Raw genomic sequence first — 25,178 nt, forward strand, 5'->3', positions numbered from 1 at the left:
AGGTATTGCAAGTATTTAATCATTGAGCTCATATCAGGATTCTAAAATTCAGTGGTAACAACAGTATGTAATTAAAGTTCTCATGTATGTACATATTTACCAGATCAAGACCTAGCAGGAGGGAGAAGATTGACTGGCACATCACTTCAGAGTCTGTTAAATTTAAAGTAGGATTCAAAACTACATCTTGGGAAAGTTCTGCTAGTATTGCAGTGCCAACAGAAGCGTGTGATATTTTTAAGGGTAGGAGCTCATATTTTATGCCTAGCTGAATATACATTTTGCCCTTAAAAAGTTAAACACTTATAGTAAAAGTGTGCAATTTTATTGCAAAATTGGAAATGACTGAAATTGCTCTACTAGATCTCTGTGGCTGTTGATCCAGAAGTGATTGGCATTTTTGTGGTTTAATTTCTCTTAGCTGCTTGAGTTTCATTTTGAAGGATTGTGGCCTACACTATCAAACTCTTCCATCTCTGGCAGCAATTATAAAAATGTTTAAGGTTCTAATCATCCCTGTTACATGTGCTGATTCATGTATTTTTCCCTGATGCTACTTCATTTCAATATTTGTTTTCCAGATAAAGGCTTATATTCATATAATTCAGGTAAATTTTCAGCATGTCAGAAATGTTTATTGCTTCCATATATGTGCAAAATTTAATTTGATATTTTATTGGTGTGCTTTTGCTACCTATTGTGCAGATACTAAAAATTGCATAAAAGTTCTTTGGCTTTTCTTGTCTGCTTTTCAGTAATAGGTCTTTCGTTGGCTTTCTTTCTCTATTGTTAATGTCTCAGTATTGATATTGGAGCAATATTGTAACACCATACTTGCTTTGCTTGCCTTTATTTTAGGTAGAGCTATGGTAGGAAAATTGTAGTGAGCTTTATTAACTATACTAGGAAAATGCTATCTTGCTTAAACTGGATTAAAAGGAATGCTATTGTGTTACAGCTGTTTGAGAACTAGTGTAAGTATTATTAGGATACAGACATGGGGTAAGTGAAGTACTGGCAAAATCAGTATTTACACTGGTATATATTTTTACAGTTTCTTGTTGATATAAATCCCCCATTACAAATCCAGCTCTATCTAAGGAATTTGTCTTAATTAAATATAAGTAAATTAATAACATACAGTTTTTACCAACCTAAATTTTGTAGTGCATTTCATTTAGGACTTTTTGCAGTTTTAATTATTGGAGTCTCTGAGAATTGGTTCAACTAATTATCTTTTAGTTATGTTTAAAAAATTAAATTCACATTGTTATGAAAACAGATCCATACCATGGTGGAGAGAAACAAAATCCCCTTAGAGCAGAACTTTCTTGAGAGTAGTAGTAATAAAATCCATTTTCCATTACATCTAATCTCACTCTCCCATATTTCTTCTACTCCTTTCTCTCCTGAAATAATCCCACATTCTTCTCATGTTTTACAATAGTTTCATATGGGGAGAGACCAAGTTTGGTGCGGCATCTGTGGACTTGCTCACCTTTGGATTAGCTGCAAATTTTAGCTGGATAGTTTCTTTTTGATTAAGGACTTCCAATTTGTATCTCTCTCTTCTGTCTAGAAGTGGTATCTCTCTCTTTTATCTTTCTCATCTATCCTATTCTAACCATTTTCAAAGATCTCTAGGAACTTAATAGAATTTGATATTTATACTCTGTCAGTGTAGATAAAGTTGGTTGAAAGCCTCTAAACCCCACTATTATGTGCAGGATGATAAAGTGACTGACATGGAGACAGCAGGACTGCATGTGAAATTAGCTCACACTAAGGGCCCTCGGGCACAGGCTGGATGGATATCAGAGAGCAAATTCTTAAAACAGTTGTTATGATACTCTTTTGGGGCTGCTTATATGCCAGCTCTGAACATAGAAGAAATACAGGCAATGCTAAGTGACTTTAAGTGATTGTGAAAGCCTTCTGTGAACTCCAGGGAAGGAACTGCAAGCATGCTTCACCACCCTTGGTTGCCCCAGGGAGTCCACAAAACCTTGTAAAAAGCTTCCTGCATTGTAAGGGACAGGATTGGGAGCCTGGTCTGCTTTTTTTTTTTCCTTTTCTTTTTTTTTCTTTCTCCACAAAAAAACCACAGAATTCCTGAGCCATAAACTTGGCACTTTCTTCTGTATTTAGACTGACTCACACTAATTTTATTTCTCATTCTATTCCCTGTCCTAGTTCATTTTGATAACTATGTTAGTTGGTCATATGCACTTTAGTAGAGCTTTGAACCTCCTGTGTTTTCTTGAGGTCTATCAGAAATGTCTGTGGAGACTATATGAAGCACAGAAGGTATTTTGTATTATTTCCTCTGTATATTCATAAGAGAGTTAAGAAAATCTGTGGGACAATTTCAGTTGTCATGTGGAAGGCAGAAGGTTTTTTGGAACCCTCCACAGATTTTTGGTTGCTTTGTAAGAAAATATTTATGTTTGCATATTGTTTCATTCATCTGGGAGAGCTCCAATTATTTAGAATATTGCTATGGAGGGAAATGTGATTCTGGTGAAATAGAATAGAATATTCCAGTTGGCAGGGGCCTACCACAATCATCTAGTCCAAGAGCCCAACCATTCAGTGCTTCCAAAAAGCTAAAGCGTGTTATTAAATACATTGTCTGAATGCTTTTGAAACATTGACAGGCTTGGGAAAACCAAAGAATATTCTGTAAACAATTTTCAATTGTTCCCATATTATTTTTTATTTTCAAGCTGTTGAAGCTTCCATTGCCACCAACACTGCATCCAATGAAAGTTTAAAAAACCCCCAAAACTGTTTCCTTAATGAAATTAAATGAAACACCTTATTTTTTCTTTACTTCTTATTACTTCTTTACTTCTTATTACTTCATCCCTGAGGATGAAAAATGGAAATGTTTTTATACTAAGAAACTACTGTATTATAAATTCCTTTTCTGTGTAATAGAAAGTAAAAATGCAAATAATAAAAAATTAAATAGAAAGTACTTGCTGAATTGAAATTTAAAATCATGGTCCTAATGGTTTTTAGGTGACAGGGTTTTTCCCCAACCCTGTGAGTGCTGTGAGCTTCCAGTTCTGCTGTGCACATGTTCTCACAGAGCTGTCGTGCTGGGTGAGGTGGTAGCCTGAGCAGCATTGCAGGGAAGGAGTAAGGAGGTGTGGAAGGGCAGGAGGATGCTGAATGCTGACAAGTTCTGATGGGGAGGTTTTCCAGTGTCCCCAGAGAAAACTCTCCCCTAAAAAGTTTTATTGATACTCAAACTTGCTAAATGGAATAAAAATACATATTTTGATTTCACTGGGGCTGGGGTTGTGCTGAATTAAGGCATTTTTGAGGGTTACAGTAGCATGGGATCTATTTTGCCTTCCGTCCCTAACTGTAATAATTGTTAATCTGGGTGGAAGCGATTTGAAAGTCTGTATTTACCATCTATTACTGCCTAGTTCTCAGACAAAAGCTGAATAATACCTCCAATAAAGTTTTTTAAATAAACAACATACTAGTGGGTTAACTTCAGGCAAACCATTGGCACCAATGCATTCATTTAATGTAGACATGAATGAATGTCTTCATTCTACATTAATGAATGTATCCTTGAATATAAGATTTTTACTGAATTCTGAATTTATATAAGAATGGATTTAAACTGCTCGCTCTTGATTTTAGGACCATATTTTATAACGTATATATCAAAGAGTTTAAGATATTAACTAAATACTAAATAACAGTTTAATTCACAATATTAATTTGCAATAATTTGTGAGAGGCTTCAATGTTACACTTCACAGATAAAATATGATTTGTTCTTTCTCTTTTTTGTAATCAGTGCTCCAAATTAATTAATGAAGTAGTACTTTGAAAAGACATGGCTAAGGTGGGGCACATGCCTAAATCTTCACATTTACATCATCAATAGGTTAAAAAGAAAAGTACCATCTAAAATTAATATAAAGCAGATTAAATTACTCTTGCAAAAATTCAAAGAAATATTAAACTAATCTGCCAGCAATTATACTGACATTACAAATACTTGCTTCAATAAAAGGTTTTGACCTGTGCACTTTCTAGTTTGTTCCATTTCTGAAGTTAATTGAATGTTTTAAATATGTATAATCTGATTCTTTTGCAGAAATGATGTATTCCGGGCAGTAGTTCTTGATATTACACATTTAATTGACATAGCATTGCTTTCCTTCCCCCTTCCTGAAAAAATTGCCAGAGATGAAACCAAGTCATTAATTCTGCTTTAAATTTCTTCTGACTTCTTTACTATCATTTAAAATTACTTTTTACGGAAATGAAAAATATTAAACATGATTATTTTTTTCAATTGGTTAAGTCTGTTAGTAGTTAGAGCTGGCTTGTAGCAGCTTGAGGAGATCGAGTGGATGATCTGAGCTGAACAAGCTTCTTTATATCTCATCTTACAGATGAAGCTTTCATATTTAAGGATGTCAGGTGTTACAAGAGACTCCCGCTTTTCAGTGGCAAAGACAGTTTGAGAAATCACTGAAATCTGATTCTTCCCTTGCTTTTATTCTTTTTTCTACTCCCATCCTTTGGGCAGGTCTCAATCCTGGCCTGTTCACTTTCTCTTGCACTGGCTCCTCCCTGAAGCTTGGATCTCTAGATCCTGGAAGATGATGTAGAGCTGAGATGTTAGGACATTCTGGAATGGGTGTATGTGGCTTGAGAAGACAGAGAGAGAAAGAGAGAGATAATAGAACCCTGTCTTTTGTACCTGTGGTCTGTTGTAGCTTAATGTCTCTTCTCTGCCAGATGTATCCTGTGACTACAGCAATATATAATTTTAGCTACACAGCTGGGAAGTGGAGAGCCCACTGTGACAACAGCTGACTATTTTCATCCTCAAAGATGCAAATATCTCCTCCTGAATACAGAATATAATATTCTAAAAATATGTTAAAGCGGATGTACTTAGCTGTAAATATAAACATAAATAAAAAGCAACCTCAATTGTAATTAATTAGATTCATTCATAAGAATGAATTAGTTGATTAGTAAATGACATCTATTCAAATCATAGTTGATTCAGCCTTTTTACATCTTTCATTATGAAAACCTTTCCAAGCAGCCACGTGATGCGCATCAGCAAACTCAATTGCCCTCATCTTCCCATTCCAGAATCCTCCCTCTGATAGGGCCTGAGTAACATTATTGGCATCTCTGCACATCAAACCCACTGCAAGATCAGTGTCAGGGTTACCCAAAGACAGAATCCCACTGCTTTCCACTCCCTTTGGGGGCTTTTGCCTTTCAGGTCCCAGCCAAAGCCCAGCCAGCTAGTAGGTCTCTCTTGCTTAGTATTTGGTCACAAATATTGTCCTCATTTAATGGACCTGGATTTGAATCAGTGACTAAGAAGAATGGAGACTAATCTTTCTTGCTCACTGGCATGTGTATCACTACAGCAGTAGAAAATTCTCCTGAAAATGGCAACAGGGACACATCACAGGTGGAATGGATGCTTTCTTTGGGGAAAAAGAGTGACTGAGCCTTTGTAGTACTATAATTAAGAAAATAATCAGAGGAGGTTGAAATCTTTTCCATCATTTCTACCCTCATCTTCTAGGTTTTCTTGAGTGCTAATTGTCATCACTTGCTTATAATTTTTTGTTTTAGAGAAAGACTTTACTTGTTAATTCTTGAATTCAAAGATACTTGTACTCTGCCCATTGTAGCATGGCTATCTCTAAAATTTTATAATAAATTGAGCTACCATATGAGATTTGCATGACTTTCCCTGAACTAATTTTAATTTCCTATTTGTGAGGAAAGCATCAACCTTTAGTGCAATTAAATAACCACAGTTAAAATTTCTTTACTGAAATTGCATAATATTGTTTTCTAAGGCTATATTGTTTTCTAAGAATTCGCACATTTCACACTTACACCATGTTTTAGCTGAATAAGTTTTAAACTGAGAAATTTTTATCCTCAAAGAAATAGTCTGCAGTCTAGATTACAAATTCATACACCCACATCTTAATTGCTGCAGTGACTTCTGACTTCTCCTAAAAGGCACAGAAGAAACAGAAAGTATACAAACAAATACGGCAGGAACAATCAGAAATATGGAATGGTTTGCATTTGTACAGGAATTAAAGAATGATATTTCAGCTTAAAAAATGCAAACCAAAGAGCTATCTATAGCAGAACACAGAATGCTGATTCATGTTTCTCAGAATATAAAAACTTGGAGGGCATTGTCTGAAATGATATAACAGAAATAAAATATGTGTGAAAAATATATTCACACAATGCATAGTTAAACTGCAGAATTTACTGACACAGAATATTACAGAGGCCAAGAGAATACTGTGACAAAAAATGAAATTACATTAGTTTATGGAGAATAAGTTAATTGCTTCTTGTAAACAGGATGGCTTAGGAGAAGTCTCAGATCTTGTAAGCACATTCTTTCTGCTAAAGAAAGACCTTTCACTATCCTCTAGCGGGTAGGTAAACAAATGATCAACAGTCTAAAAAATGACAGCAGTTCTTATAATTCAAATAATTTCTAAAGTTTCTTTAAATTGAAAACTTTTTATTTTTTGTCAAAACCACTCTCAGTACATGTTCTCCCAGTTTTTTTCTGGAAAGGGAGGGTAGACATCCTTCTGTGCCACTCACCCAGATAGAGCATTACGACTGCTTTGTCCTGGGCTTCTTTAGGTTTACTCCAAGTTTTTTACGGTTATTTTTGTGTCTATATTTTTCAGAAAATTTGTCTTGAGGCAGGAAAAAAAAAATCTTTCACGTGATTGGAGGTGTGGTGACAATTAATGTTTCTGCCTTCTAACTGCCCATTTTTAGATGGCCAGAAACTTAAAATAGACACACCATCTTGCTGAAGAACAGGGATTTTTTCACATTTAAAAGAAATAAATTAATAATTCTCAGTTGCATGCCAGTGTTTAACCCTGATATCAGCAATCAAATACTGTTTAAAAGATGCCACAGAAGACTGAAGTAAATTTAGGCTGAACAAAACCTGACATAATTACTTTTCCTGTGTGACCTACATTTGGGCTCTAATCATGGAAGTGGAATCTGCTTTTGCCAACTCAGCTCTAGATATTTTGGCAGGTATACATTTAATAGTTTGCTTGTGTTCCATGGCACACTATATGTGTGAAGCTGCCTTTTCTCCTGATAATCCTTATTAAGAACTTCAAGAAAGTACTACATGCATTTAATATTATTGCTATTAATAATCTTTCTGTTATTTAGAGACTTCGGGGAGGGATGGTGCCTTGTATATGAAAACTTGGAAGATGAACAGTGTGGTGCCAGTTTTTGTACAGAATGAATACAAATATCTGTGTATATGGAATGAATATAAACTATATAAAATATTTCATAAAAGCAATGTGGTGGAGATGTATCTCAGCATTTCATTTTATATTACTTTAAAGATTTAGCTGAAATAATTCATGCAGTCATATATGGTCAACAATTATATAATGAATAATTACCTTTATATACTGATGCTAATGCATCATGGTAAAGTATGAAATCCATACAATAATTTAAGTATTATTGACAGAGAATAGTTTTAACTTACAGGAAGGAAAATGATACATGTCTTTTCTTTTTCCAGGATCCAAAAGAATCAGTGATAGTGAAGTCTCTGATTATGACTGCGATGATGGAATTGGTGTTGTTTCAGGTACTAATGTTTAAATTTACTTATCCAAGTTCAATAGAAATATTTCTTATTTATAATTTATTATGAATTTTGCAATATTTTTCTAATGAAAAATAAGTGCAACTTAAGTATATATTTTTCTAAGAGACACAAAATAAATATTATGCATAGTGCATATCTAATCTCAAAAATTAATAATGCGGGAAAAAGAGTCAGTGTGTGAATGTCCTTATTGTTTTTATATAATGATACAAATGGCATAAAGGTAGTGCTTTTAATAAATGTCAAGAAGTGTTCATATATTTTTTTTTTACAGACATATGTTGTTGATATATCCTGTAAAATTTCATGATGGAATAATAACACTGCCAAAGGTCTGAAACACGAACGTTTAAGGCAGGACAGGAGATAGCAGATAATCTGTTTCACTAAGTATTGGAGAAAAAAGTTATCATGTCAAAGAATATGTCTCCTCAGAGAAAAGATAATACCAGATAAAAAATAATCATTGCTGAAAACAATAAAATCATAACCATATGTGTTTGATAACTACAATAGAGAATTGTAGTCATCAAAAATCTTAATATTATAGAATCATGGACATTTTTAGGTTGGATCAAGTCCAACTGCTAGAACTGCAAAGTCCACTAGTAAACCTTTCCCCTGAGTCCCACAGCTGCATATCTTTTAAAAGGCTGCAGGAGTGGTGACTCCACCCCTTCCCTGGGCAGCCTGTTCCATTGCTGGACAACTCTTTCAGGAAAGCATTTTTCCCAGTATCCAGTCCAAAGGAGGCAGCTGTGCCACCTTTAACCAGTATTGAGGGCTACTGCTATCAGCACAGAGTGGGGCACTCATCTCAGTGTATATTCTGTTACCCTGCTGCTGTTTGGAGATTTTTAACACACAGGGTTTTCTGTGCTAGACAGTTTCTGGTTCTCTTGGGTGAGGTCCAGCTCAAGTGTTAGACAGTGGGGTTTGGGAAAGGCTGAGCAGTATAATCTGTCTGGTCTACGCAGCAGCTGTGAGAGCGTGATCCGCTCAGGTCAGTCAAAGCGTGTTCCTGCCACACAGCCAACCATCAGCAAACGGGGTACAGAACGTTCTGCTGGAGGCTAAGGAAGGGGAGACAGGAAAGAGGAATGAGAGGAATACAGCTCACCTTGGAACTAAGAGGGAATAAAATAAATAAAATAAAAGAGGGAATATTGCAAGATAGGCAATCTTGAATATTGTGAGATGGTGTGAAGCCAAGTATTGATCAATCCAGACATTTAGTAAACTATCTAATTATATGAGTTGGCCTAGTCCTGTTTAAAAATCTGTTACCAGTCTGAGCACAGATGCATTTCTGTTTTGTCTACACAGTTATGCTTTTATTTACAGGCTATTTCATGGTTAGCTCACAGGCTGTGCTTATTTTTTGACCCTGGTATGTTACTATTCCATGCTATGGGTCTTGCACTTCCTGAGCTAAGGAGATAACTTTTTCTCTTTTTTTTTTTTTTTTTTTTTTTTTTTTTTTTTTTTTTTTTTATAATAAACACCATGTAAATTTTATGAAAAAGCCCTTTTTATAAACTGACAACATTTTACAGACTTAATGATATAAACAGGGCATGTCATATTTGTGATAAGGTTCCAGCAATTTTACCAGATAAAAAAAAGAACACTAGGCCTGCAAAACCGCTAAAATTTCTATGTTCCTTAAAACATTTATCTTCAAACAGTACCAAGCTCAGTTTTCAGATTATTACCTTACTTAGAAAACTATTAAGGAAAACTTACAGCATTTTTATATTCCCATTCCCAGTTTGCTTTATTACAATCAGAACACAGGAAGGTTAGATAGCCAGAGTGATGTGAAGTACTGGAACCAAAGAGGAGCCATCCTCAGAAGCCCTTTGTTCCTATTTAGTGTACTTTCAATCTTTGATGAGCTTTCTGTCTGTAATTAGTAGTCTCTAAGGCTTTTACATTGCCTTTCCTCCCAAAAATAAGGGCTTTCATATTACTGTGGGTCAGTTAAATTAAAAATGTATCAATCTAATTTAGGAGCTTAAAAATAAAGGTAGGAAATAACTGGATTTAATGGATATATTTCTGTGCCCAGTGCCCAGTGTAGCATCATTTTGAAAGTGAAATTTTTTTCCTGTCCTGGAAAAAGGTACCAAGTTTTGCAGATTTTTTTTACCAGGTGCTTGAACATCAGCACGATTCTTATGAAACACCTAGATTTACAACTTTGATTCAATAAACTTATCTTTTGACAGCTTGTAAAATTATGGTCTTTACAGTTCAATGAATGAGCCTACTTCCCTTACCTGAGTTTTGACGCCATTGGGCAGGATGGGAACAAAGAACTCCAGATCAGAAGGCTAAGAAAATGAACTCTCTCCTTTACTTCAAATGTACTGCTCTATATATAGAGAACATCGTGCGGATTAATTTCATTGGTCTTAGAGTAAAAACATCCCACACCATTGGTGTGCAGTGAATGACGCACAGTGGCAGAACCTATCTATAAACAATGTGAACAACAAGATAGATTAGAGAATTATTTACATTCTTTCCCAACTGTTTCCCAGGCTCTCTCCTGGTTAGAAAACCTTTCTCTTTCTCTCTGACAGAGCTGAGAATACCCACAGAGTTTCTGACATACCTTTAGTTTTTTATGATCTTCTATTGAATTTTTGCTGAACAATTCTACACATTAGTTGCATTTTAATTCAGCCTGGCTGTGTGGGTAGGAAAATCTGATGGTGTTTAGGTTTTGAAATATTAATTTAGTGCCTTACCTTTTTTTTGTGCTGCTGCCACTATGTTTGTCAGTGTTCTGGTTTAGTCTTGTCTTGTCTTACTCACTCTCCTTATCATTCCCTCAATTGTTTGAAGTTCTTCTATTAGTTTGTAGACTCATCACAATCTTGGTTTAAATATATGCACTGTTTGCATGAAACCATTTATCTCTCTTTGTTTTCTTTCTTTTTTACTTACCCCAGTTCTTTCCTTTTGTATTTTCAGGTTTTATTTAACATGACACTTTGCTCTTCTTCTGTCTGCTATATAAATAGTGCATTACATGAAGTAAACTTGCAAACATCTTTCGAGTACTCTCAGCGATCCTTTCCATAAAATTAATTCCTAGTATCACACTTGTGAACTAAACTCCAGAAACCTTTAAGAGGAATAAAAATTATGTCTTTGCTCCTCTTCAATTTACTTTTATTCATAATGGTTGACTATATGTCCTTCAAAGTTCCCTTCCAATTCAAACCATTCTGTGATTTTATGACCTCTTGGAAAAATTATTTACCAAATCTATCACTTCTTGTGGCTTGGATCTTAGCCTGCTTAGACAAATGTAGTAATCTTCAGTCTGTCATTTCTGTCAACAGGAAAGGCTTTTAAAAAAATAGTGATAAACAGCTTGAAAAATTTCAATGTATTTTTTCTGGCTACACATGTATTCTCCAAGAGCAATTGTCACAAAGAGTTATAACATATTACGTATTTAAAAAGCAAATTTATACTAGATTCTAAAATAGCTCTCTTCAACTATAATGTACATTCATCTTGGGAAACACTAGAATAGAGTCTTTATTAATATTTCATCTTTGCTGTCATTAATCTTACCATAAGATAGTGGAATCAGCAGCATTAGCCATTCTGGTTATGTCTTTATATTGGTTATACATAGCTCTCAAACAATTTAAAGCATTTTTTTTGCTGTCCTGAACAATAAACCTTGGCCCTCAAAGTTGTCTGTCACCAGCAGTTCTGTGTGGGAGTACATCAGCATCTACATCTGCCCTTTAGAATGCTCGAATGTCATTTTTGATAAAAGCCATACAGTATTTTTATATTGATTTTTTTTTAATGCCAGAAAGGTTTACAAAACATCATTTATATTATAAAAATAAATAAAACTCAGTGAAAGGCAGGTTGGCTTTTTGGGTGTTTTTTTTTTTTTTTCTAGTGTCCAAAGTTAAGCATGCATTGCATTTAACAAATTCAAGGAATATGGACTATAATTTCTAAATAGTTTTCTTCCCAGATACTTTCTAGTATCTGGGAACCTAGGGAATACAAGCAGCCTACTGAGTCTGACTTTATGAATAGAGACATGTATTGTCAAGACCATTTAATCATAAAATTCTCACCTATTGTTTTTGCAACACTAAAATATAAAGTAAGATAACAATGTTTAAAATTCAGTTCTACACCAATATCTCATCTGCATTACGACAGATTACGTATTATGAAACACTTGCAATCTGAGATATGTTTCAACAGAAGCAACAAATGAATCATTGAAGAATGTAAGGCAGTGAATTCTGCATAGACTGTGTTACAAGTCTCTATAGAGAAGAGCTTTTCCGAGTAAAAGAATGCAGTCTCCAGCTTTGAGAAGGAAAACATTTATAGTGATACGTTTTTATCATTATGCAGAAGATAGCTGTATGTTTCAGGAGCAAATAAGAACACAAAGAAGATATTTATTCAGAGGATAGTTAGAGCCAAGTAAATTAGGAAAAAAATAGTAACCATCAGTACAGAAATTATTGTGGAATTTACAAAAATATTTCTGTGTTTGAAGAAGAATGAAAAGAAATTATCTATTTTTGCTTCACTTCTCAAAACACCTGAGGAATCCTTTGTTCAAAACACTGTCATGTTTCAGCCTTTGCTGCAGAGGAAATGTCTTTTTCTCTATTTGCTGATAACGTGGGCTGAATTTTTATGCCTGAATCCTGTGGATCGTTGCTTCTCAAAGCAGATACAGAAAACACTTTGGTTACAGATTGAAATCAACTGCCTATAGAAAGATTCTTACAGCATTAGCACATAGAATGGATTACTTCTATCCCTACTAAAATACAGATTTCATTGTAGCTCACCAGCTAGCCCTAAGCTAGCTGGGAGCCTGTAGTGACCCAAAAGCCCAGCAACTTCAGACATATACACTGATAAGGTTTTTATTTTATTGTATGTTGATACCAAATGCCCTGTTCTAAAATCTATTCTTTCTGGGCTCTCCTTTGAGTTAAAAATGTTAGTCTGTGTATCACAAAAATCCTCCTTCCAAACTGAAATTCAAGCCATGTTAAATAGTCCTTATGCTGGCTGCCTAGATCAGTGGATCTTTAACCATTTTCCTTTCTTTCAAACACATAATGTATACATTATTTTCAACTCTATGCCTAAAGTTCTTTAAACATCATTATAATTCTTCAAGCTTTTTTTTGCATTTTTAGTTTTATTTCTTATTGTATACTTTCCATTTTACATGTTTATTCCCTTATTTAAATTTGGAATGTAATACTTTTAAAAAAATAAAGAAATTCATCAGTATCATTTCCTCAGCTGAAAAATCATCTTTCTCTTCAAACATCCAAATTCTCTCAATACATTTCTTTAAACTAGTCAAAACTATTTTTAAATATAAGCTGTATCACTCTACTTTGAAAGAACAGATATAACTTGATTCAAGTTTTATTTTCAGATTATTACTAATTATCAATAGCAATCTCTTTGAGGAAAGTTAAGGAACTATGAACTTGGTGTGTTAGTTTATATTTTACTACAGTCCTATATCTATGGAGTGACAAAGGCATTAAAAACCAATGAAAATTGCAATGAAATTACATTCCTATCAGAGATTCTCTTAGTGGAAAGGAAGCATGTAGCAAGAAAGTAAAGGAAATATAGCAAGAAAAGACTGATAAATTCAAATCAACAGTGTGATGAGGAGGGTAATTTGGAGGACTTGCTGGACAGATGCAAATATGCATGGATGAGTGCTTAACTAAGAAGAAATGTCTTTATAGTACCTGTGGTGGTTTGGGGTTTTTTCCTCAAGCTTTGCATGTCTTTCTGGGCACAGGAACAGCACTGAAAACTAGCAAGTTCTAGTTGAGTGGGAATGCTTTTCCATAAGAAAAGAATTGTCTCAAGTGTAATAGGCCCATAAATACATTTAGTGCTGTAGAGCTAAATATACCTGTGAGGAACTGAGTTGCTATGCAGCAAGTAACCAGTTGTTCCTTCTGTAATGTTTACTGATTCCTTTCACTGTACATTCATTCTTCCCATATTTGCAGAATAATATTTGATACAAAAAACTCCCCAAAGCAATGCATAATGTATCTTCAACTTATAAAGTATTCAGATATTAATAATTCAATTTATTTGATCAGTGACTGTCAGCAATTTTTTTTTAGAGGACATCTAAACTCTTTGTTTAGATGTTCAAATCACCCCAGAAGCTGAGCACATTTGTATGAAAGAACTGAACTCTCTTCAAAGTGCCCATATGTGAAATGTTGGTATGTTATGCATTTCTGGCAATTTGATTATATAATTGTTTTTAATTAATGCTTGTTCTAAGCCAACCACTGTGAGTATTAAAAAGTTAAATATCTGAAAGCTTGACACTTCAATCAAATACAGATGTTAAAGTGGAGAAAACACCACTTAGCGTCAGAAACAAGTCAATTTCGTTGCCTGTGATGAGCAGCCATTCTAGTACTGCCTTTCTAGAACAATTTTTGTACTAAGAGTTTCTTTCAAGTAAATCAAGCAGCAAGGCATCTAAATTAAAATCTTCATTAGTACGCTTCCCTTAATTCTTTTTAGGGCTATTTTAGGACTGTTGATGTGAACCTAATATTTGGAAGTTTGTGATTTTCTGCAATTTTGTGCCTGAAAGACTGATAATTTAATAATTCAATCATCAGTATTTACAGAACATGTATCCTGTGTAGCATAATATTAGTACAGTACAGCTATACTGTGTGGATTAATACTTTAAGTCAAATATATTAATAGTCTCTCTTAAATCAGATAAAACTAAAACTTCAGGTCTGAAGAAGGTGTATTTAGTGTGCTTTGTAAAATCCCTCTTTTCATATGTATCAGTTTTTAATGAAACCTTCCCATGACAGAGGAAAGTGGTGGCATTGCAGTTATCTTTGTCATGTGTCTGTCTTTGAGGTGTCTGCAGCTCACAGTTGTTTGCCACTGATTATCTCTACACTGATTATCAGGTTCTGTGTACTCTCTATGTTGATTTAAGAGGCTTGCCATAGTTATAGAGCCTTTGATTCTATGGTAATGACTCAATATTTATAGCTGCAAGCAGGATAATGTTTATCCTATTTTTACTACTGCTATAAATAACTATCTGCTGTGCTCAATAGCAACTCATTGGCCAAGCTGCCCTTATGACCTGTCTTTTCTGTCTATAATTTCTTTTCACAAGAAAATGTATTACTTAACTTCTCTAACCTTATTTCCAGGATGTGCAATACTTTTGAAATTGGAAGTTAAATTGTACCTACAATACAGGCAGTTAAATCAGAGTTACATTAACTCTACAAAAGTGAAGGATAACTTTGAAATTACTTCATTAACCTATGTTAGTGGGTTGTCTTACTCAAACAATTGCTTTTCAATGTGTGACTGTTGGAAAAAGAGGAGTTTGTAAATATAATTTTTTTTTTTAGGTAAATGCATTATAAATGTCTTTTTTTTTTGCCAACAATATTATTAGATTATTAATCTGTTTCTTTGATCACAGCTAAACACCTATAGTTTTCTTCAAAAAATGTAGCAAAAATTTATCTAAATTTAACAAAATTGCTAGGAATGCTGATTGTTTCTGCCTTTTTTATTGTCATAAGGAATCAGTACCAATGTTAGTTACCAGAAAGCACTGCATGACTACCTCCAAGTTAATGTAAAGCACATATTTGATCAGGATTTGACTTGACAATTAATTACAAAGTCATATATTTTAATTTATTGCAACAATACTGCTCATTTGGTCAACTACAATAACAAATTAGAGCTGGAAGAGGCTTTTTGTTCCAAAGTGATTAATTTGTTCCTATGTGCAGATTTATAAATTCAATAATTTAGATTTACTTGTTCTCACTTCTAGGAATTTTATAGACTATTTTAGCATTTTTTATAATTTTAAAGAAGGTTCTAGTTTGTGTTTTGTTAATTGATTACCTTGCCCTTCATTATTTTTATTCACCTAGAAAATCTTATGATATTGCTCATTCGCCTCATACTTCGATGTCTGTACATACCAAATATTATACAAACTGCTGATTTTTTCAAAGGATTTACCTATATCTTCATATTACTACTCTAGATTGTTTTCCATCTCCAAAAGCGACAAATTTTCCTTGTGTATGCAGAATTCAAAGAACCGTCTCTGTCTTTTATGTCAACAGATCTGCATTATTAGGATAATAAGACAATATTTCTCTCTGTTCTTGTACTGTAAATCATGTTTTTTTATTTCAATATCTAGAAGTTTATAATAACTCGCTGCTCATTTATTTGTGATGGATTGACCCTGGCTAGGTGCCAAGTGGCTGCCAAAACTCCATCGCTCCATCGCTTCCCTCACGAGCTGGCCATGGGAGAGAAAATATAACTGAAGACTTGTGGCTGGAGATAAGGACAGGAAGAGACCACTTGCCACTTATGGTCATAGGCAAAACAGACAACTCAGAGAAATTATTTTATCACCAATAACATCAGAGTAGGATAATGAGAAAATAACCCCCTGAAATTTCAAAACTTTCCCCCCATCCTTTCCTTCTCTCTGGTCTCAATTTCACTCCTGTTCTCTGCCTCCTCCCTCTCAGCGGCACAGGGTGATGGGAGTAGGGGTCGCAGTCACTTCATCACATGTTGTGTCTGCTGCTCCTTCCTCCCTTCACTCTATTCCTCTGCTCCAGAGTGAGGTCCTTCTCATGGGAGACAGTCCTTTATGAACTTCTCTGATGTCAGTTCATCCCATGAGCTCCAGTTCTTCATGAGCTGCTCCAGCATGAGTCCCTCCCATAGGGTTCAGTCCCTCAAAACTGCTCCAGGCTGGGTCACAAGTCCTGCCAGCAAACCTGCTCCAGGGTGGGCTTCTCTCTCCACAGGTTCACAGGTCCTGCCAGGAGTCTGCTGCAGGGTGGGCTCTCCACTACTGCCTTTAGCTGTCACTTTAGCTCTTTTACTTCTGGTTAAAGAATTGCAGAATTGCAGTATATTGATTTCCAGACTGACTTGCAAAAATTTTATTTATTTATCTCCTACACTTTACTAGTGAGTGAATAACACCCTGTTTCAAACACACATAAAATTTCCCTTGTCTTGCCTTTGATGATCTCAGAATTATGTTCCACTGGCCCCTATATATTTTGTCAGTGCTTATAATAATAAATTTACTTCATATATGGGATAAAAGTCTGTATTTCATTACTGACTCTTCGCTGAGGATGCACATAACATGACTGCTGTGTAGTGAGGAGAGACTATATCATCCTCAGCATCATCATATTAGTGTAATGTAATGGTGACGTGCTTTTTTTTTTTCCCCTTTATGTACACATACCAGATACACACAAAGCAGTTTACATCTAAACATAGGAGGAAGAAGTTGTTTACAAATTAGGATTGTTTACATATATCCTTGGTTGTAGGGCCATACCGTAAATATGAGTACTCAGTTAAAAGTATTGAACATACTTGGAATCATAAAGTGGAATGAATTAATAAGGTTTTGTTTAAGTCCTAATGGACATTTTCCAGGAAGAAAAAGAAGAAAATCATGAGCAGAAGATTATTCTCCTCTTGGAAGATTCTCATGGCAAAAGTATAACAGTTGCATGACCCAGAATTTTTCCAGTGCCGGGTGGATCTCTCTAAGTATTCTTTACTTGGTTACTGTCTTTGGAACAAAGAAATCAGTTATATCAGTTGTCATAACCATCAGGAACTCTCTGAACACCTATTCCTGCTAATCTTCAATTTCTTATCATTGTGTTTTAATTTCATCCTTACAAAATTTTGGGAAACTTACTTGAAATGGCTGTATATCTAGCATCTTTTTTTCCACAGAGACTATTGCACCATGGGACAGTGAATTTAACTTTTTCAATTACGTGAAGACCATCACTTTTAATACATCCAGATTTTTAAAAATATTTTTATTAAAAGCCTGTGTTAAATGTCCATGTGGTAGCCTTTTAGGCCAGTGTAACTTGGAGGCTTTTTCTTAGACTACTTATGCCTTCTATTGGGCTTATTCAAGATATCCCCCCCCATCCCTTCCTTCTCTCTGGTCTCAACTTCATTCCTGTTTCTCTACCTCCTCCCTCTCAGCTGCACAGGGAGATGGGAAGAGTGCTTGCTATTTGTGTTTTTTAATTCAGAATTGTAAGTAGAGTCTGATGTCATTGAGTCATTGTTACTTTAATTATTTCTGATACAAGTCTTTCTTGAACCCAATCTCATTATTGAACTCCATAGTAGCTTCCTATCCCAAATCTGTAAACTAAACTTTGGATTAATTTTTAATTATGGACATTTCTATTTGAAAAACATTATACACAACAGTTGCGATATAATTTTAATTAAAAGTGTGATAATTAGCTTTTTTTATTCCAAATAAAAATCAGGTTTTTTTTTTATTATTAATACATCATATTAGCCATAAATGGTTAGTCCCCAGTTTGGTGCATGGCATTAATTTCTATACTTTTAAAGTATAACTATAGGAACTGTAATTGTACTTAAATAAAGCATAACAACAGGAGTCAACTTTACGTATGTATGTTTTATTATAAAACCCAAGAACACACGATAACATTCTTGATCAAATCCCATCTTTTATTGAGTTTCTCACTACTACAGATATGGCAGGAAGTTGAAAAGAGCAACTTCAGATTCACTGAATATTTGCATTTCTTTTTAGATTACCGACATAATGGGAGAGATCTTCAAAGTTCAACACTGTCAGTGCCAGAGCAAGTAATGTCATCTAATCATTGTTCTCGATCAGGGTCCCCTCACCGTGGAGATAGTATAGGACGGACTAGATCGTGGTCTCCCAGTGTCCCTCCCCCACAAAGGTAAACTCTTCTTGAACTATGCAGTTATGTAAATTAAAATGGTATTGATCTTGTACCAGTACTGGAAATCATCTCCAGACTTTCACAATGGCAATGAATTGGTTAGATCTTATAAAATTACATAAAGCCAATAATATGGTTTTTTTTTTTTTTACATTTAGTGATGTGCCTAATTTATATATAATTCTATGTAATTTATGGTTTATTATTGCTATTTATTTATTATTATATGATTACATAATTGTATCTTACTCCTGCCTATTTATATATGGTTTTTCATCAAAATTCAGTACAGTCCAATCAAAAGAAAGAAAAGTATCTCTCCACATTTTCATTTTCCAGAGCTATTTACAGGTGCCATGTTTTATAGTATGCGATAGTTTGATATTTCCTTAGCAGTCATATGATAGTGGATGTCTTCAACCCTTTTATTTCTGTAGAGTTAAGATTCTGGGGAGCCTCCCTTGCTCCCTATAGAAGCTTCCTTTCTACTCTTTCTTTCATACTTCTAAATCATCAAGAATAAACTGACAGACATATAATTTAGTAGTAAAAGATATCAACTCCTGATCTTGGAAGACCTCTGGTAACTATTTATCTTGAGAAAATTAGACCAGGAAATTTCTTCCAAAAGCTAGTGCTTTTGGATAACATCTAATAATTGATTTAATACTCTGCAGGATAAGCTTTCTTAAGAGAATAGAAACAGAAGGATAGATGTAAATGGGAATGAAATATGTTTTCCAGCTCTTTTGTTGCTATATATGGGTAGGTTTCCAGATGATGTAATTCAGTTGAAATAAAAGTAGAAGTTTTCTCTTTTGCCCGTAATGTTCACAATTCCCCTTTGGTACTGAAGATCTGTTATCCAGTATTTCCTGGCAGCCCCATGTTCCTCTCCCTTTCTTTCAGCCATCCTGATTCTCTTGTGTTCTGCTTTCCTTTTTGTTCTTTGTTCTTTTTGTTAAAATTCTCTTGACTTCATAGTATCTAACTTATGTTTTTACTTACCATTTCCTCTAATGGATGTAGCCTATATGATGTCCTTTTGCATTAGTGAGATATTAGGATTCCAGATTATCCCCCATCATCTCATACAGCTAAGAGGCAGAAACTGTGTGTTTCTTCTTGAAATCTAAATCCATCTAAAACCAAGTCAGCCTGACCTGAAATGAGACATAAGTGGTAGACACAAAAGGGCCTATTCGGATTTTTACTATACTGATTTCAGCCTAAGTAATTGCCTAAGCTAAATCTCCAGAGGTTATTTGTCTTGGATATAGACATAAATGTCAGCAAAATCTCTTTGTGCGTATGTTTGTGTCTTTATGTTTTTCTGTCTGCATGCATGCTGTGTGCATTTTGGGTAGAACTTTTACCCAAGCTGGTAATTAACACTTGTTTAACATCATTGAAAAATCTACTTTTCATTTTCTTGTAGTCTTGGATTTCTTTACATGTTCAAGATCTCTTGCTTTTTAACTTTCCTAAAGCTAAATTTTTAAATACAGTTTTGAATTTATTGCAGCTGTTTCCTACAATGTCAGAATGAAATGCATTATTTGTATAATATTTCCCTGCCCACACACCAAATCAGTTCTTTGAGGACTTGTTGAGCTCAGAAAATTAGGTTATGAGAGCTTGAGGATTTGTAGAAGACAAATATAATATATGGGTTACAGAAATACTTTTTTTTTGTTCTACTGAAAATGCAGGTCTACTCAGGAAATCTATAAGAATTATCAATCACGTTTGCACCCTGTCCAGGTGAATTTGTTATACATGTTATACTCTATAGATGTCCTAACTGCAGTGAGCATTCTGCATGCCCAGAGATTTCCCATTAGTCACACCTCTGCAGGCAGGAGGTTTTGGGCCATAGAAGTTGCTGTTATTTTTTAGAAACCATTTTGCAGTCCTCAGTCCTACTTAACTTTTTAATAAACTCCACCAAAGGCCCACTCCATTGTAGCTGACAAGAAATTGTTACTGCTCTTGTTACTTTTTACTAGCCAAAGTAAACCCGATATTTGGATTCATGAATGCCAGAGTGGCAAATGCTTTATGACAAATGAGGTGGAACTGAAGGCAAAAGTTTATGTGTAATGCAACATCTTTATAGCACTTGTGTGCAGAAATAAATAATGTCATGGCAGCAGCAGTGAAAGATACATGTACAAGTCAACACTAGCCAGAAATTGGTAAATGTCAAAGAATAAGTACAACAGGTACCAAAAGGACAGACAAAGTGACAAGAAAGGAAAGGGGAACTGAATAATGTAAAACAAAAACAAAAAAAAAAAAAAACAAAAAACAAAACACCAAACCAAACAAACAAAAAACAAAAAAAAAAAAAAAAAGAAACTGAGGTTCACAGTAGTGCAGATTGAAGTAAAGGACAGGAGACACAAGAATTTATTGGTCTTGAACTTGTGTGGAGGGAAGCATCCAATTTGTTATTTTCAAATCAATACAAAACAATTATGTTTTCATTATCCAATAATTATTACAGTTAACCATTGTCTCCTGTTTTCCTATTCTTGTGGATTTGTTTTACAGAGCACAAAAAGTAAAGTAAGTGTGTGTCAGTAGGTATTGATAGATAAACTGTGCAAAACAATCGATTGGCAAAGCTTTGGTCTCATTTAGTACAGGTGATCTTTACCCAAACCTGCACCAACCCACTAATTGGGTACCACATACAGTCCTGTTTTTAAATTCAGATGACAATGTTTTCAACAGGCTAAACTCTACTGTAACAGCCACAAGTCCCCATTGTGTCTGACTACAGTGAACATCTTTATAGTAAAGCCAAAATCAAGAACTCATGAAAAATTATTTACAGTGTATGTTTCTGTCAGAAATGAATTTTTGCTTGAAGTCTGGAAAGACTAATGAAATGTTGTGGAAGATTAACATTTTTCATGAAGGAAATGAAAAAGCTTTCCTCTTATTTCTAGAAGAAACACATTGGAACAAAAAAAGAGATCTCTATCCCTATCATGGACTTGGCACCATCTTCTAAATGAGAAATTTTTTTTTTTTACTTTAAGATTTAAAATTATTTTACTTTAAATGTATGGAAAAGTCTGGTTGGCTAAAAGATATTGTTACCAGCATGATTGCTGATAATTGTTTGTACAAACCAGTGAGAGGATGTCATCCAGGCACACTCAAAACTCAGGATCTGGTATCTTCTATCCTCAGTCGGAATGTGGATCAGGGACTGCGAGGGACTCGATCCACTCCTGTGCATTACAACACCCTGAACCGGATGGAGAGACACCGAGCTGTAGATGACCACTACTCCCCAGACAGAGAGAGGTAAGTACCTGGCTGCAATTAGGAACAGCTGTAGCCTACAGGCATCAACGTGAGTAACTTCAGTATGGTAGCTTGCTAAAATAAATTACATACCTAATCCCAGAGATTAGCATTTCTCGTTTATCCACTGGTACATTACAAAATATCAGTGCACATAAGGCTGACAAAACTGTCCAGTGAGTGTATGTTTGCCAGGAGGGAATCTGAAAAAATCTGTGAGAAAATGTATAATAGCTGAATAGTTTAGTTGTCGTTTTTGTGTGTTATATCAATGAATTCTTTAGGTACTAAATATCTTTTTAAAAAATCTATCAGTAGACTTTGTTGTATTTGCTGCTGAATGAAGAGGCATAAAAATAGATAATTTCAGCTCAGTATTAATGTAATGCTCCCTTTGGATACAGTGCAGTTCACAAATTAACAAAAGTATATTCTAGTACTGTGTTCTGTTTTTGTCTTTGCTCAACCTTCTGAGACACTTTGTAAAAAAGAAAAGAAAACAAATTATTAGGACAGCATGTATGAAATCAGAGTCTTTGTGTTTAGAGGCACATCTGACTATGAATAATGTTTTGCCTAATGGAACTTCCCAAACTGTAAGCAGAGCTTTAGCAACATCTATGAATTTTAATGATGTAAAAAAGAATTGCAGCAATAATTGAACGATGTAGTTAATTTTGCTGAATTAATTGTGGCAATGACTTAATGACATTAAAAAAATTACTAGTTTTTTTTCACCTCATTGTCTTCAGGTAGAAAATCAAAACAAAAAGCATTTATTACCTTTAATTTTTAAAATATTTCAGCTCTTTTTCACCAGGTTGAAATTCCTGTACTTTATAATGAGAAGCATAATTTCTAGCTTTTGTCTAGTTTTATAATTGCATATAACAAGGAGTAATACAGATGTGTTTTGTAATCTTGAGTATAGGACTAGTATTTGAAGTTAATGTTTTTACAGATAGCTATTACAGGTTATTCTTCACATGACATCAAAGCTCATCTTTGGAGTTTCTAACTGTAATACAAAGAATTTGAGAAATCAGTGCGTTTTTGTTAGCAATATTGAACAGAATAGTTTAATATTTGTTAAGAGACCAGTAATGTGATGGTCAATGCTTGTATGGAATGCAAGACAATATTTTTCAGAAGATTAAACCCTAACCCTAACCCTAATTTCAGAAAATAAAAATAATAATTAATTTTTCCCAAAGGCATGTTACCAAAAAAGTATCAAAAGGAATTAAAACCCAAATCTATTCAAAGTGATTTGTAATTTAATTTGGTGAATAAAAAAGTCAAATGGGCAAAAATAAAGCTAATGAAAAATGGTGAAGTGTTTGTCATCTAGAATAGGAACTGTATTCATTACAATACAGTAGATCAGAAGTCAACCTCTTTTTTGCATTAAAATATTTAATATTTCAATTTAAATTATGGGGAAAACTATTTGGTTGATTCATTAGTATATTATTTTCATACAGAAGGCAATAACTTGAAGATTCTGAGCAGTTTCCTTAAAAGATGATTACAGAATGTTCTTGGGATATAATGTTATGTTGATTTTTAGACCAGTCATCCTTGAAACAGGATTGAAACTCGTCCTTAGAGCTTGTGTATGCCTTATGGAATGCTGCTGCATTTGCTCACTGTGCAAGTTCATTTGTTGCCTCCCAGATAAATATGTAGCTGTGAAAGGTTGCTTGAAGTTTGGTACCACAATGTTTTTCCATCCCTTCAGTCAAATAATCCCTGCTGGGCTGACTTGATTTAGAGAAAAATAATTGTTTTTTTTTAGAATATGTCAGAAAAACAATGTCAGAAGGTTGCTGAAAATGAGATTATTGAATTTTCACGACTGTTCTAGATTAAAATGTGTTTGCTTGATAGGGGTGCTCTGAATCTCTGAACTCAGTTTTATATGTTGTCTGTATTTTCTAAAACCCATTGAGAAATTCTCCTCTTCGCACATGGTGAGTGGTTGCTTGTGCAATCAAATTATTGATTAGTTATGCCTCTATTGTAACATGCAGTCTCTGAACAGGAAAAGACTATTTCCAGTATTAACAGTGAATATTTTTTAAATTCCTTGCTAATTTGACAGTGATTTTATGCATGGAAAGATTATTAGATTACAAAATTTTTTAATGAATATTTGTGATACTGTCACTGCTATATAATAAAACCCCAATGGTATCCCTAAAGTAGCTATTTAATAGTATTGTCCTGAAAACTTCTAGAACTGCAGGCAGTTGGGAGAAGTTGAAAACTGCATTTTTGTATAGGTTTGTAATCTCTCTACATGTTATCCACACTTGGCTCTGAAAACAAATCACATATTTCCTTCCCACAGCTCTGATGTTTTCTTGTTTCCATGAAACAGCTTTTGAAGCTGTTTTGAAGTACCATCTTATAGACATGCTCAGTTGCTAAGTTAAAGTATGACTGAGAATATAATTAAGAAAATACTTTCCTTCCTTTTCTAGATAATTCAGCATTAAGTTCTCTAATGTATATGGCACCGAGGAGTTAGTTGAAACCACATACAAAAAGCCTAATGATCTCAAGTTTAATTGCAATGTAAACATTCCTTCAAAATTGAATGCATAATTAGAATAGAAAATAAAATTATTTTTAAAAGCCCTGAAAGACACTTTAAAAAAAATTAATTGGAGATAATTTTAATTTAAAAAAACAAACCCTTAAATATGTAAAATATGGCTATATCATATACTTATTTTTGTATAATATAAGGGTAAATTTACAGTTTAAATTTGCATCTGTTGCTGTATTAACAAAAGTGTCAAATTGTATCGTGTACACTGATAACTCAAATTGAGAAACCATGTTCATTTGTTACCTGTATATTTAATATAGGTCTACTAGTTAATTGTTATCAAAATGTGAGGTTTTTTGTGGGTACTCACAATCTTATGAAATAGCCAAGATTTGTAATGTAAAGAAATACGAATGGTTATGACCTAATATGCACCCAAGTTCCATAATAATATTTATCTGTAATGGGATAACCTCGTAAATGTCAATTTGACATGTTTTGATAAATTCTCTAAAACTGATTTTACCTCGCTTGGGAAACTGAAACTAATCAAACTATAGAAACTATTGAGAAAATTTTGGAAACAGTTGGATTTAATCTAAGAGTTTTATATTAAACAATCAATATAATTAGGTGAATTAGAGGAAAAATGTGAGACTCTTGGCATAGTTCCAGAAAGAAAAAAACAAACAACAAAAGCACT

At 34.1% G+C, this 25,178-nt stretch overlaps 1 protein-coding gene across 30 annotated transcripts in view; it reads left to right on the top strand.

Moving 5' to 3' along the window:
- The window catches only part of RIMS2 (regulating synaptic membrane exocytosis 2), a 448,611-nt gene that overhangs the window by 266,103 nt on the left and 157,330 nt on the right, over positions 1-25,178 (top strand). For 27 of the 30 annotated variants that reach the window (XM_053937000.1, XM_053937028.1, XM_053937046.1 and 24 more), the window contains 3 exons: positions 7,622-7,690; positions 18,438-18,594; positions 21,802-21,918. In XM_053937000.1, the coding sequence (XP_053792975.1) occupies positions 7,622-7,690; positions 18,438-18,594; positions 21,802-21,918 (343 nt within the window). Of the gene's footprint in view, positions 1-581; positions 609-7,621; positions 7,691-18,437; positions 18,595-21,801; positions 21,919-25,178 lie in introns of all 30 variants that reach the window. The other 3 variants (XM_053936996.1, XM_053936987.1, XM_053937010.1) reach the window with 1 other exon arrangement.

This window comes from Vidua chalybeata, chromosome 1, assembly GCF_026979565.1.
Source record: "Vidua chalybeata isolate OUT-0048 chromosome 1, bVidCha1 merged haplotype, whole genome shotgun sequence".
Taxonomy (NCBI): Eukaryota; Metazoa; Chordata; class Aves; order Passeriformes; family Viduidae; genus Vidua; species Vidua chalybeata.